The sequence below is a fragment of the Brassica napus genome, chromosome C3 (assembly GCF_020379485.1).
Source record: "Brassica napus cultivar Da-Ae chromosome C3, Da-Ae, whole genome shotgun sequence".
In the NCBI taxonomy this organism is placed as follows: Eukaryota; Viridiplantae; Streptophyta; class Magnoliopsida; order Brassicales; family Brassicaceae; genus Brassica; species Brassica napus.
In genome coordinates, this window is record NC_063446.1 from 63738618 (window position 1) to 63753264 (window position 14647).

Here is a 14647-nt window from a genome sequence, read left to right on the forward strand (position 1 = left end):
AAAATAATAAAATTTATAAAAAAAGTTCTAAATCAGATTCAAACACCCCAAATCACAATTCTAAACCTATTACACAACAAATCACAATCCTACCCAATCACCCTAAATCAAAAATCTATCAAAAAACTTCTAAAATCATCAAATCTACTTAAAAACCTAACAAATAGGACCTAGAGAGTGGGATAAGGTCCTTACATGATTTGTAAGGAATGGAAAGGATTCGCCGGAGAGATCGTCGCGAGAGAAGGTGGAGAACGCCGGAAGGAGAGAGAGATCGCCGGAGAAAGAAAGAGAAATGGGGAAGAAGAGAGAATGGGGGAAGAAGAGAGAAATGGGGGAAGATGCGGTTCGAGTTTATAAACCTTGGGTCTGACGGATATTTTCCGTCAGAATTCCCTCAGTATTTTCAATTTCAATTTTCGGAAATATTTGGCGGCTTGTTTGCCCGGTTAAATGAAAATATTCCGAGGAAATTCCGACGGCCACTTAAATATCCGTCGGATTTTCTCGGAATATTTTCATTAATTCGAGGAAAAAGAATATCATGTGCATGTATTTCTATTAATTTATATTGTTCCTCGGAATTTCCTCGTCGGAATATTCCGAGGAAATACCGAGGAACTAGTGTTTGGGGTTTCAAAACATCAATTTTTTTGCCGTATTTATTTCTTATACAATTGTAATGCATACCATTGAGATTCTTTGTATAGATGAGCATAACCATGAAATAACAAATTTCAAAACGAATTGTAAGTATTTCCTTTACCGTTCATTAAAGTGTATAAGTGTTTCTCTTATGTTGTGGGGATTTCGTTCATACAATCGGAAAAGTGTTTATTATAGGGTAATGAACAAATTTTTGACTTCATAATGAATGTAAGACACTTAATAAGGGTTATATAGGTGTTATTCAAACCGCAAAACGTTGTTTTCGGTTTAAAAACCCTATTTCCTTTCCTTTCCTCGAATTTTCCTCGGAATATTCCGAGGAAATTCCGAGGAAACCCTTTTCTTTCCTCAGAATTCCTCGGAATATTTCGAGGAAATTCTGAGGAACTAGTGTTTTGGGGTTTCAAAATCTCGAATGTTTTTTTATAAACGGATCGATCGATGTATTTATGTCCAAAAACGCATCGATCGATCACTAAGATGGACCAAAGCGTAACAATGTGATCGATCGATGAGATTACCCCATCGATCGATCAAGGATATCAAGTGTTCCTCAGAATTTCCTCGGAATATTCCGAGGAAATTCTGAGGAACTAGTGTGTTGGGATTTTCAAAATCTCGAATGTTTTTTTATAAACGGATCGATCGATGTATTTATGTCCAAAAACGCATCGATCGATCACTAAGATGGACCAAAGCGTAACAATGTGATCGATCGATGAGATTATCCCATCGATCGATCAAGGATATCAAGTGTTCCTCGGAATTTCCTCGGAATATTCCGAGGAAATTCTGAGGAACTAGTGTTTGGGGTTTCAAAATCTCGAATGTTTTTTTATAAACGGATCGATCGATGTATTTATGTCCAAAAACACAACGATCGATCACTAAGATGGACCAAAGCGTAACAATGTGATCGATCGATGGGTATATGTCCAAAAACGCATCGATCGATCACTAGTTCGTCGGAATTTCCTCCTCGGAATATTCCGACGGATTGATGTTTCCTCGGAATTCCGTCGGTATATTCCGAGGAAATTCCGAGGAAAACCCAAATTTTGGGTTCCTCGGAATTTCCTCGAAATTCCTCGGGAAATTCCGAGGATTTCATTTTCCGTCGGAATGTCCGTCAGAATACCGATGTTTTCTTGTAGTGATCTGTGACCAGACGCAGGACCGTTCCAGACAGCTCGCGTCCCGTCCCTTCTTGCAACCAGATAAGGAGCCAGCTCGCGTCCATTTGCAACTAGAGGTTCATCTGACTTTGGTGGTCCGGTTCAACCCTACAAATAAAGGTAATTCGAAATCTGAAAACAAGAATCGAATTTGGTTGTTTTGTAAAGATTGAAACCCTAAAAGATAATCTCTAAAACTAAAAGCCATAGGTTAAATAGATCAATCCCCTATGAGTAAATCGAAGCTCTATAAGTTCGATCTAAACCTAAAAACGAGATTGATCCATTGATCAATTAAAATCAGAACCTTAAAGGTTTTGAATCTCAAATCAAATCCCCTTGATCAAAGATCAAAGTTTTCGAAATCCCCTAAAACCCTAATTTTGGAAAATCGGTTTTAATTTTGATTTGAAACTTGAGTGTTTGATTGATCGCCTAGAGCTATTTTAGGATTGTTTTAAACTTGAATCTAAATCTTGTTTAAACTGAAACCCTAATCTCGAATTTTAAAATTCCTAATGGCCTTGAAACCCTTAATCTTGATTGATATTTCTAAAGGCCTTGAAACCTTAAATCTCTCATTACTTAAAGCTTGAAAGATTGATTTAAAGAATTTACATATTGAATGAGAGTTAGGTTGCTAGATTATTTAATTCTAAAACTTAATAGATATGCAACTAAGAAATAGAATTGAATGCATCTAGATCCCGTTTTGTATATGGCCGTATGGCCTAATACATTGCTCACACTTGCGGCCTTGTGCCCTTGATTGATTAAAAGCCGTGTGGCTTAGTAAATATCAAAGTGACCGTGTGGTCTAGTATCCAGATGGTTATATACCAGATTGCATCATGATCCGATCCTTAAGATCATTGTATCTTATAATGGTCGTGAGGTATACGCATCACAATGCAAAGCCGTATGGCCTAAGTATTATAGATAGACTTATGAAATCATATGCACTGATTATTTGAATTGGTTGCAAGAGTTCTAAATCATAAATTGATTAGATGATTTCAGATGCCGAGATTTGATCCCATGGATTATGCCATTCTAAATCTCTCTGGAAATAATTATCTAGAATGGGCAATGAACACTTCAGTTACCCTGAAATCAAGAGGACTCGGAAGGAGTATCATTCAGGGTGATTATGAACCTAGAAGTGAAAAGTTAAGAGCCATTACAATCATGTGCCATCATCTCACTGAGGAACTGAGAAATCAGTATCTACATATTGAGAATCCTCGTGACCTTTGGACAGAATTAAAGTCCAGATACACTATGGTATTATTACCAAAGGTCAAACATGAATGGATGATCTCAGATTCCAAGACTTTGAGATAGTGGCCGAGTTTCACTTTGCCTTGTCCAGGGTCGTGTACCAACTGAGATTATGTGGAGAAGAGGTAACAGATAATGATTGTCTATTCAAGACATACTCCACATTCCATCCAGAAGATTTGTTGTCAAAACATATCTACATAGAAAGAGGTTCTACCACTTACAATGACCTGATCTCTTGCCTAACGGTGATTGAGAATGACAAGGTACTAAAGAGGAGCAGTGAGATGAGATACCCTGATACAAATAAGACCGATATAGATCAGGATGAATCCAAGGGAGCCGTTTCCAATATAACTCAAGGAGTGGCCGGCATGTCTATTGACTAAGAGGGATCTCGACATTTTATTTTAAAGTCCTTGTTTTGTGATTTGCTTTTAACCTACTTGATGGTTCACGATTTTATATATATAAATATATATATATATTATGAATAGAATTGATTTTGATTCATTATCTTGCCTGATCTTACTTGAACATATAAATATTTTAAAGAGTTGCCTAAAGGGCATAAAACCAAGTAAGAAATCATAGTAAAGAAACTATGACTAAGGCATTGCCTTAAAAGGCATTATACACACCCAAAAGAATATGTGCCCATTGAAGTTATAATGTATGGTTTCCAAGTAGAAACAATGGGTAAGGAAGGAAACAAGTTCCTTTAGATTTTAAGAAGAAAAACGCCTAAGACCTTGAAAGAAAGTGGTCGAGACTATACCTATGATCTCTACTGATCAAAACTATGCTACAGATCAGTATGATAAAGAGGCAAGAGATGTGGTAACCATATTGAGATAACACCACGAAATTTTACACTATATGGCATGATAGGATTAGTCATCCTAAAGTCTAAACTTGATGCAAAGATTGAAAAGGCACAGAGTTATCCCGTAAAAGATCTCACGTTGTGAAACATGTACACAAAGGGAAACTCATTAGGCTTAATTGTCCCAAGCACCACGACCTTATAGTATGGTCATGAGGGGGAGAGAGGATAAACCCATGATCAATACTACAAGTTCGTGTACCACTATGGTCTAAGACCATGTTATGTTATGGCTCGGTCATTACTCGGCCATAAAGGACCATTCCTCGGCCGTAGAGGCCATGATACAAACGGCCAAACCAAAGAGGCCATTACCCGGCTGAAGAGACCATGAGAATAAACGGCTCGGCCGTGACTTGGTCGTGACTTGGCCGCATAGTGCAGGCTTGGCCGTACACGTTCCATTACCTATAAAGGTTCGGCCAAGTAAGCTATTACCTATAAGTTTCGGCCAATAAGCATTATCTATAAGACTAAGATTCTAAAGTCTATAAGCTTGGAGACATATGTTTTACATGTATAGAATGATAATATGCATCAGGCCATATAAGTGAGCATAGATATTCCCATCTCAGATTGAATACGGGTCATAAAACCAGACATACACCATCTTAAGAGATTTTGAATAAACCACCACATACATACATGTGCCGTCTAAGATGGAACCTCAGAAGAGATTGGGAATATATAAGAATAAGATCTTCTCCACGAAATAAAAAGGACCGAGAGCCAAAAATGGGTGATCAATAGTGGCCAGGTACGGATTGCATAAACAAATGAATCTGAATATTAAAGGAGAAAGATTATAAGCTGGATAAAGAATGTTAAAAGTACGAATGGTTTTAACCATCATTGTCTTGGCAAAGATCCTCGGACTAGAGATTATGATTTAAGACGTCCAAAGAAAGATTATATAAAGCTAGCTAATTGAGAAGCTAATCGAAATGCCAGACACTGACCCGAGAAATGACTAACCAGCTTAGCACCAAATGAATGTCCTAGAGGAGACATAATCAAGTTGCTATACAGTCTATACAAGATAGACCAAGTGTTCCATAAGATAAAGGAATCTCGAATAGAAAAATGGTGCATAGAATACAGATCCGAGATTATAAGAGAAACAATGCCAAACATTGAGAAAAGGCTGCGCAACTACACATCTAAGGTACCAAACCATGTGGCTTGGGACGCCAAGCTACTAGGTAATAAAGGTCTTGGATAATAAGATCTCAAATCTATAGATCATGTCTGGAACATAATGGAACCACATGAAAGTGTCGACACACACACACATTTGTATAAAGATACATAAAGTTATAGCACTTGAACATAAAGAGATAAGCGAGGATCATGAACCCACGAATGAGTACTCATACAATCATAAAAGATCATAGAGATTAGAAAAGATAAAACGTGGAGGTTCAAAGTATCTAAAAGAGAGGTGGACGTATTGGCCATAAACATATACAGAAACGCCATCTGATAAACCAGTAAAATATATGGATCTTGTGAGAAGTAAAGAAACCGTGAGAGATGTACATGATGTAAAGGTGTTCATGTTTTCCTACTAACAGCATTCGATTATAGCTTGTTACACAAGGTACTCACAGAGATCAAAGGAACATATTATAAGGAGATGAACTCCTATGTAGTGGTTGCTGCTACAGATTTTTGAAATTGAAAATGGTCTGGTCATAAGAATGAAATTAGATACAAATGATGTAGTAAGCAGCATATGGATTACTGGATAAGATGAAAGAACAGCTTCGTTCCTAAGCTGATTCATGGACTGAAACATAAAGCAGCTTCATATAGTATGTAAAAGAAATTGATCACGCATGATCATTGATCTTGGAGTTGTATAAAAGACAATCCAATACAGTCCATATATTTGAAATTCCTTGTGATTATAATAAACCTAAAAGAGGTTAGTAGGCATAGAATAAATCTATGTGGGTGTCCGACCAAAAGCATCCGGCCCTTCAAACTAAAGATGTCCGACTATGTCCGTCTAAGGGCGTCCGGCTCTTCAGCAAAGAACGTCTGGCTCTTCTACTAGACGCGTCCGGCTTTTAGGACTAAAAGACGTCTAGCCCTTCTTCTTGATCACGGGCTAGTAGAGACAAAGGATCAACCAGATACAAATGTATTGTAGTCCATAAGCTTGTGAAAGCCAAGATTCATGACCTAATAATATATACTTAGCGTGTGATATGATCCACATCAACTAAGGTCATGAGACGCCATAATAGGAATGTAAAATGAATACGACATTACCTAAGGCAAAGAAATCGATGTCCACATCCATGAGTGTTCGGCCGCAGAGCCATAATGAGAGATTATAAACTCACAGCAATGATCATTGATCTTGAACACTCATGACACAAGTAGTGGACATGTATAGACGAGGTCTATGACCCAGACATGGATCGGACAGATCGAGGCATAGGTTCATGATAACCATGTCTAGTACATTGTCCATAAGTACTTATTTTTTCCGATCAAAGTAAAGAGTTAACAGTAGACGATCACGTCTAGGCTATGGACACATGCAAACACGATTTGCAAAGACCCAATAGTGATTCCCGAGAACAATATGGTTCACATTATTTAGCACACATGCTTTACCGGGACACTCGATGTCAAGAGACATGAGAAACGACCTAAGAGATCAAAGTGGTCTAGATACGGCTTAGTAATGAACTTGGCCGATTACTCCCTTCCTACATATACATGAAAGATCACGCATCAGATGCGTAGAATGTTGAAACCTACAGTGAGGTTCACATCAGGGGGAGTAGTGCGTGTTGTACTCTTTTTCCTTCATCATGGTTTTGTCCCACTGGGTTTTCCTGATAAGGTTTTAATGAGGCAACATGAAGCGTACTACAAATCATGTATGGTTATGGCATCCAAGGGGGAGTGTTATAAATCATGAAGTGGATTGCCATTAACCAGGCCCGGACTGAGACCGGCCCAATACCTAGAAGATGGAGAGATGGCCGAAGCCTAGAGAGAGGAGAGAGAGAGCCGACTTTAGGAGAGAGAAAGGCGGCCACAAAGCTTGGAGAAAAGGAAACCCTTTCCTTTTCCTAGTAGATGTAATCTTTCCATTATCATGTATTAGTAGTTTTCCTAATCCTAGTGAGTTTAGGTTTTGGATACTTTCCATTTATCTTCATCTTGTAATCCTTATATAAAGGAACCCCCTTGATCATTAATAAGAACACAGAAATATTCAGTCTCTAAACACTCTATTTAAAACAGATTCATTAGTTTTCAGTGGCATTCACATATCAAACAAGTAATAAAATGAGGATATAAGCCTTAGATAGAGTATCCACGTAGGCGAAAATAATATGCTAACGAGAAACTTTATTTTTGCCATGCCACCTCCTCTATTTATTTTTTACAAAATGATCCTTTAACTCTTTACTTAAACAATTATAACCGAAAATATTTTTTTAGTGAAATATATTGTTTATATAAATATAATTATATTTTTTATTTACATAATAGTTTGTAGAGAAATATTTAGTGTAAATAATATCATAATTTTATAAAATACTAAAATAAATTGGGTTGGTTTTCAACTTTCACAAATAAAAAATATTATTTTTAAACTTAGAAAAGAATATATCAAAAATATTCTTTTTCAGGAGAGAAAATAGAAAGATACATCGGAGACAAATCCATCTCTATTATGAAATTCCTCTATTTTAGAGAAAAATAGAGGAATACATTGGAGATGGTCTAAGGCATGACCGACGTAAATGATCGACGTTGAGATTTCAACTTTTCTGATTCTTACTAATCTAATGTTTCAATATAATTTGAATATTTCGTTTGATTTATAATATAATGGTTTAAAAGTATTTTTTGTTTCACTATATAAATTGTTTTTATATTTCAATGTAACTTTATACTTATTGGATATTGTGTGGCCAATTAAATTATGTAAATGACTGTGTAATTGATTAAATTTATATATATTAAATGACAGTTTTCTAAAGTAATAACTTTTAAATATTACAGATTTTAATTAAAATTGACTACATTTTGAAACAGATAGAGTAATCTATAAACTAACTCTATATGGATATGAAGACAAAATTGTAAAGTGACCACACCTTGAATTTCTCTCATACTTTGCATTCCTAATTGGAAGGAGATAATCAACATCTAATATTATGTTACTCTCAATATATGAGAAATGGTTGAACCGTAAACCAATTAAGGATGATGTAAGGAAGACATAAAGATGTATTTCCAGTTATCAAAAATATAGAATCAATTGGCAGCAACTTAATTATGTCCAGCGTAGGACAACAGAGAACAATTTCCATACCTTCTAATATTATAATATCTCACTATATTAGTGGCTAAATCACTTTACTCTAACATAAATATTCACTATATTCTTGGAGTTTAAGCCTTTCTATCTTATGATATCAGTAGTTTGATCCAAAAAAAAAGAAACAGTCGAACTGTACATTGTAATTGGAGAAAGAAAACAAACAAAAATCAGCCGAAGACTTTTTAAGGTATATGAAACAAAAAAAATGGAAATAGCAATTCTTTGGAATTAAAGAATTTCTTTTTGGCTCTCCATCGGAAATCGCCAATTATTTCCCTCCTCTGTCTCTCACCGTGAGTAGACGTCATTCATCGGCTATCAAAGTTACGGTATCTTTTAGGAAAGTTTCCTTTTCAGTGTTATTCTGATACTCGAGTTTCCCTCCTCTTATATTTTCTATTATACCTTCTTTTCCTTACCGATTTTCTCTTATTTACTTTCCTTTATCTTACTTGGATATTTCCTCTTCTCTCTTATATCATCAATTCCTGGTCAATAATTGATGCTTTCCTACAAAATCTTCTCCGAATATTGTGCGTTTAATTGCACCACCTCCCCTTTCTCCTCTGACCTACTCCCAAAAATCCCTCCGCTGCTCCTCCGAGATTCTCAACTGAGTTGTTCAATGGCGGACAACCTCCATAAGGCAATCCGTTCTATGTCCTTAGAAGATGATGAGCCAATGGTCCTCCCTGATGACCCGAAGTTTCACGTTTTTGATGATAACGCGCTTAGTATCCTTGGGCGTTTACTGAATCCCGAGGCTCAGAACATGGCGAGAATGATAGACTACATGCCTCTAGCGTGGCGTCTCTACGATAGGGTGAGAGGTATCGCTCTAACACGTGACCGCTTTCAGTTTGTGTTCAAGAGAGAAGAAGATTTGGAAACAGTTTTAAAGGATCGTCCATGGTCCTACAACCACTGGACTATGGTCTTGGAACGCTGGGTTCCTTCTCCACCAAGAGACTTTCTGTCCAAGTTTGAAGTGTGGATCCGCATTCGGAACATCCCTATAAATCACTACACCATCGGAACTATGCATCTACTAGCCTCTAAAGTTGGTTTTGTGAAGGAGATAGCGTACGATCCTAAAAGCTCTCAGAAAACAGAGTACATCCGAGCTAAGGTCTTGTTTTCAGCTACGAATCCAGCATTTGCGGCAAAGAATTTAACTCTCCCCTCTGATGAGATAGTGGTCATTGAATACGAGTATGAAAAGATCCATAAAAGATGCTTCCAATGCGATAGACTAACTCATGAAAAGTCTATGTGCCCTTATACCAAGCCTCGCCTGCATAGAACTCTACCGAGCGCAGAGGAGAGACCCCCAAGGGACTCTACAAAGCCTGCAAGTGAGGCTCGGCGCCTGGAAGCTCCACCAGGGTTTCCCCCTTTGTTTCCTGAACTGCAAGGAGAAGAGAGAACTATGGCCCTCCAATATATCTCTCATGCTGATGAAACTGAGCGCCGTGCACGCATAATGCGGGTGCAGCAATCTATTGAAGCTGACAAGGATAATCCCCCTGCCGTGCTGACCAAGATATCTCACGAAGTGGACAAGGAGAAAGGGCATGTGTTTCAGCATGACAAACCTGCTTCAGAAGCGCTACCCCTAGTCTGCAAGAGGGCTCATCCTACGCTGTCAGCTCCTAGTGGTGATCGCAACAGAGGTTTTAACGAAGGTTCTTCATCAGGTGAAAGCGCCAATTCTCGATCTGTTCCAAAAGGACCAACGGTGTTTCAGGCTGGAATATTTTGCTCCACCTCAACCGGGACCTTTCGGAATAAGAAAAAGAAATCTAGGCAACGCCCTCCTGCTTGGGTTAGACATGTCAGACCAGCGCGAAGCTCAACATGCGTGAACCTAAGCGTAACTGATGAACCAGTAAGTGAGTCTGGTACATCGAAGAGGAAAGCAGAGGAGACTGAGACTCCACAAGGCAACAAATCCACAAAAACCAACGAAGATACGGTGGCCTCCGATTTGAGGCTGCTGTCTCCCCAATGAGCATACTGAGTTGGAACTGTCGCGGGGCGGGAAACACCGAGACAGTTCGTCGCTTAACGGAGATGCGTAAAAAGTATTTTCCAGATTTCTTGTTTCTCTCTGAAACTAAGCAAAAAGACTCTTACATGCTTGGTTTACAGAATTCTTTGGGTTATAATAAAATGTTCACAGTTGCTCCAGTTGGGTTGAGTGGTGGTTTGGCAGTTTTTTGGAAAGATTGTTACACGGTTGAGATCCTTTTTTCAGATAAAAGGATCATTGACCTAAAAGTGGAACTTGGTTCTACTACCTTTTTCTTGAAGTGTGTCTACGGCGATCCGGTTCGAGAATATAGACATCACGTTTGGGAAAAACTTGAAAGTATTGGTGTTGCTAGAAATGAGGTGTGGATTTTGATTGGAGACTTCAACGAACTCCTTGATAATTCAGAAAAGCTTGGGGGCTCTATTCGAGAAGAGTCAACGTTTTGGGACTTCAGAAATTTGGTGGAAAACTGTAAAATAAAAGAAGTGAGAACAATTGGTAATGTTCTGTCTTGGGCGGGATGGAGGAACAATATTTGGGTCCAGTGTCGCCTAGATCGGAGTTTTGGGAATGATAGTTGGTTCCGAGTGTTCCCACGCTCTAACTTGGAATACCTTGACATGTGGCCATCTGATCACAGGCCCATTGTTTTATCTTTCTCCCTTGAGCCTGAAGATAGAGGTCATGGTCGATTCTATTTTGATAAGAGAATGATTGGTAAGGCTGGGATTGAAGAGGCCATTGCTAGAGGCTGGGAGGGAGACCCGTCAAACACTCCTTCTTCAGTTATGGATCGACTTTCAAGATGTAGAAGAGAACTCTCTCATTGGAAGAAAAAAGCCCATTTCAACTCCCAATCTAAGATTCAAAGGCTTCATAAGGAACTGGAGAAGGAAATTGCGAAGATGTGGCCTAGTGTCAGGTCCATGAAGCGCCTGAGATTGGAACTAGCAGTGGCTCATAAGGAGGAAGAAAAGTTCTGGAGGCAGCGGAGTAGAGAGCAATGGCTTAGGGAAGGTGATCAAAATACCTCTTATTTTCATAATATTGTCAAAGGCAAGAAGATCAGGAACAATATCCTTATGCTGAAAGATGAGATGGGAGTACAGCACTTCTCAGAAGGTGCAAAAGGACACTTGGCGGTTGAATATTTCAGAGATTTATTTATGAGCTCCAATCCAGTGGACCTAGAAAGTCTCCTCGAAGGTTTCCAAAGTCGTGTAACTCCTGCTATGAATGAATCTCTGATAAAAGAGATTTCGGATGATGAGATCAAAGCAGCTGCCTTCGCAGTCAAAGGAAGTAGCGCTCCCGGCGAGGATGGTATTACTGGTGTCTTTTATAAGACGTACTGGCATATTGTGGGTCCTAAGGTCATAGAGGAGGTTCGCAGCTTCTTCCAGACGTCGACACTGCCGGCTGGTTGGAACCATACGCAATTATGTCTCCTCCCTAAGATCACCAAACCTGAGTCAATGAAGGATATGAGACCCATAAGTCTCTGCTCTGTCCAATACAAAATTGTTTCTAAACTCTTATCTTCAAGACTGAAACCAATCATGGACTACATCATATCAGATACACAGGGAGCTTTTGTTGCTGGCCGCTTGATCTCGGATAACATCGTGGTGGCTCACGAGACGATCCATGGCTTGCGTACCAAGAAAACTATTAGTGAGCAGTTCATGGCTGTCAAGACAGACATGTCGAAAGCGTACGATCGTGTGGAGTGGAATTTCTTGGAAACCCTGATGGAAAAAATGGGATTCGACCGTAAATGGGTTTGTTGGGTGATGACATGTATTTCTACAGTGTCTTATACAATCCTACTGAATGGAAGGACACATTGTTTTTTCAGACCAGAGAGGGGGATACGACAGGGTGACCCTATGTCGCCATTCATCTTCATTATGGCTGCGGAAGCACTTGTTAGTGTTTTAAATAAAGCTGAAGAAAAAGGGCGTCTGCACGGCATCAAACTTGATAAACATGGACCGGCAGTACATCACCTTTTATTTGCTGATGATAGCTTATTGATGTGCAAAGCGGATCTGATGGAGAGCATTGAGATTATGCGGTGGTTGAAGCTATATGGAGATGCTTCAGGACAACAGATCAACCTTTCCAAGTCATCGATAATCTTTGGTGACAGAGTAGATGAAGGAATGAAAGCTGACATCAAACTTATTCTTCGGATCGACAAGGAAGGAGGAGAAGGGACCTATCTTGGCCTCCCTGAAGTGTTCAAAGGATCGAAGAAACTCATTTTGAACTACATCCGTGAAAAACTTCAACTTCGACTGCAAGGCTGGTTTGCGCGAACTCTTTCTCAGGGAGGAAAAGAAATTTTATTAAAATCTATTGGGCTAGCCTTACCAGTCTATGCAATGTCAGTGTATCAGCTCCCTAAGGATCTCTGTGCTAAACTCACATCTGCAATGAGAGATTTCTGGTGGAGCAATGGAGGTTCTAGGAGGAAAATGACTTGGGTAGCGTGGGACACTCTCTGCAAAAGTAAAGAAGATGGGGGTCTTGGCTTTCATGATATCGGTCGTTTTAACCAAGCGCTTCTTGGAAAACAAGCATGGCGAGTGTTTTCGCAACCTAACTCCCTAATGGCTAGAATTTTGAAGAGTCGTTACTTTAAAAATTCGTCTTTCCTTGAAGCTAGTCTAGGCTCACGGCCTTCTTTCATTTGGCGTAGTATCCTTCATGGAAGAGAGGCCTTGAACTCAGGACTGCTCCGGGTTGTTGGCAATGGTGATCAGACTAATGTCTGGACATCGAATTGGTTGTTGGAGAAGGAAGCTCGGCCCCCTATGTATAAACAGGACAGTGTTGTTGACCTCACACTCAAAGTTAGCGACCTCTGGTTCCCAAACTCAAGGGTTTGGAATGCTCAAAAACTGTTCGATACTTTCACTGAGGAAGACGCCTTACAAATCCTGAAGATCAAGCCGTCTCAAACCGGCCATGATTCGGATATATGGGGTTTCACTAAGACCGGCTGTTATACAACTCAGAGTGCCTATAGAATGTTGTCTACTCTCCATGAGACGAAGTCACCAGCGTATCGTCCCCTCCCACCAGTGGAAAAACAGTTATGGAAGAGCATTTGGAAACTCAAGACAACTCCTAAGATCAGACACTTTTTTGTGGATAGCATTATCAAGTGCGTTGGCTGTAGCTGAACGACTTCAGTCAAGAGGCTTACACAATAATACAACCTGCCTTGCATGTGGTCAAGCATCGGACGATATGCCATGTCCTGTTTACTTGTCCCACTGCAGTAGAAGCTTGGCGTTTGGCAGGAATTCATTCCCCGCCAGCAGGTTTCTCCCAATCTTCTGTTTTTCTGAACCTTCATTACTTGGTAGCAGGAACTAAGAAACAGCGGAATGATCAAGTTAACCTAAAAGCCTTTCCCTGGATCCTGTGGCATCTCTGGAAAGGGAGAAATTCCCTAGTGTTTGAAAAAAGCAGGTTTACGCCACATTCTATCTTAGCTAAAGCTTTAGAAGAGGCAGAGATTTGGACTCAGGCTCAACAACCAGACCAAGCTACACACATGGCACTGGAATCTACAAACTCTTCTGTAGATGCATGGGAAAAACCTCCTTCCGAGATGGTCAAGTGCAATGTGGGAATGGCTTGGGTTGACGCTGGTCCGGTGAATGGATCCAGTTGGATCTTAAGAGATGATCACGGCCAACCCCTACAGCATAGTCGTGAAGCCCTTACCGGCTCCTCCTCCAAAATGGAGTCAGATTTGAAATCTTTACTATGGGCTGTTCAAGCAATAGGTGACTTGCGTTACAAGTAAATACTGTTTGAAGCCTCATCTGTTGAAGTACGCCAAGCTTTGTTTAATCCTCTCAGGTTTCCTGAGCTCTCACCTCTGATTCTGAAGATACTGGAGCTTCTACATCGCTTTGAAAAATGGACGATCTCTCATGTTTCCGACCTTAAAAACAGAGTTGCTAAGTCTATAGCAGAGAGCGTCGTGGTCGGTATACGTACACAATCGTATGTCGCCTCAGGAGGTCCCCGTTGGCTCCATCAGATGTTACAAGAGGATGCGTCAAACACATGTCTTCTGGTGCGGTAAAGATAAAGGGATCTAAGGTTACTGGCTTCTGCCTCAAGTCCTTCATAACCTTTTCTGATAGTATTGAGCATTAAGCTCTTATAAGTACCTACTGGTACCTCCTCCCTTTTTCTTCTTATGTCGTCTTCTTTTTTTT

The 14647-nt window shown here is 39.6% G+C and overlaps 1 protein-coding gene across 1 annotated transcript; it reads left to right on the top strand.

Moving 5' to 3' along the window:
• Positions 1–8993: 8993 nt before the first annotated feature.
• LOC125583241 lies at positions 8994–10379 on the top strand. The gene has a single exon (XM_048749877.1). The coding sequence runs from the start codon at positions 8994–8996 to the stop codon at positions 10377–10379; it is 1386 nt and encodes a 461-aa protein (XP_048605834.1).
• Positions 10380–14647: the final 4268 nt, after the last annotated feature.

Bases quoted from the DNA above. Each gene is read 5' to 3' on its own strand.
- LOC125583241 (XM_048749877.1), top strand. From the start codon at position 8,994: ATGGCGGACAACCTCCATAAGGCAATCCGTTCTATGTCCTTAGAAGAT.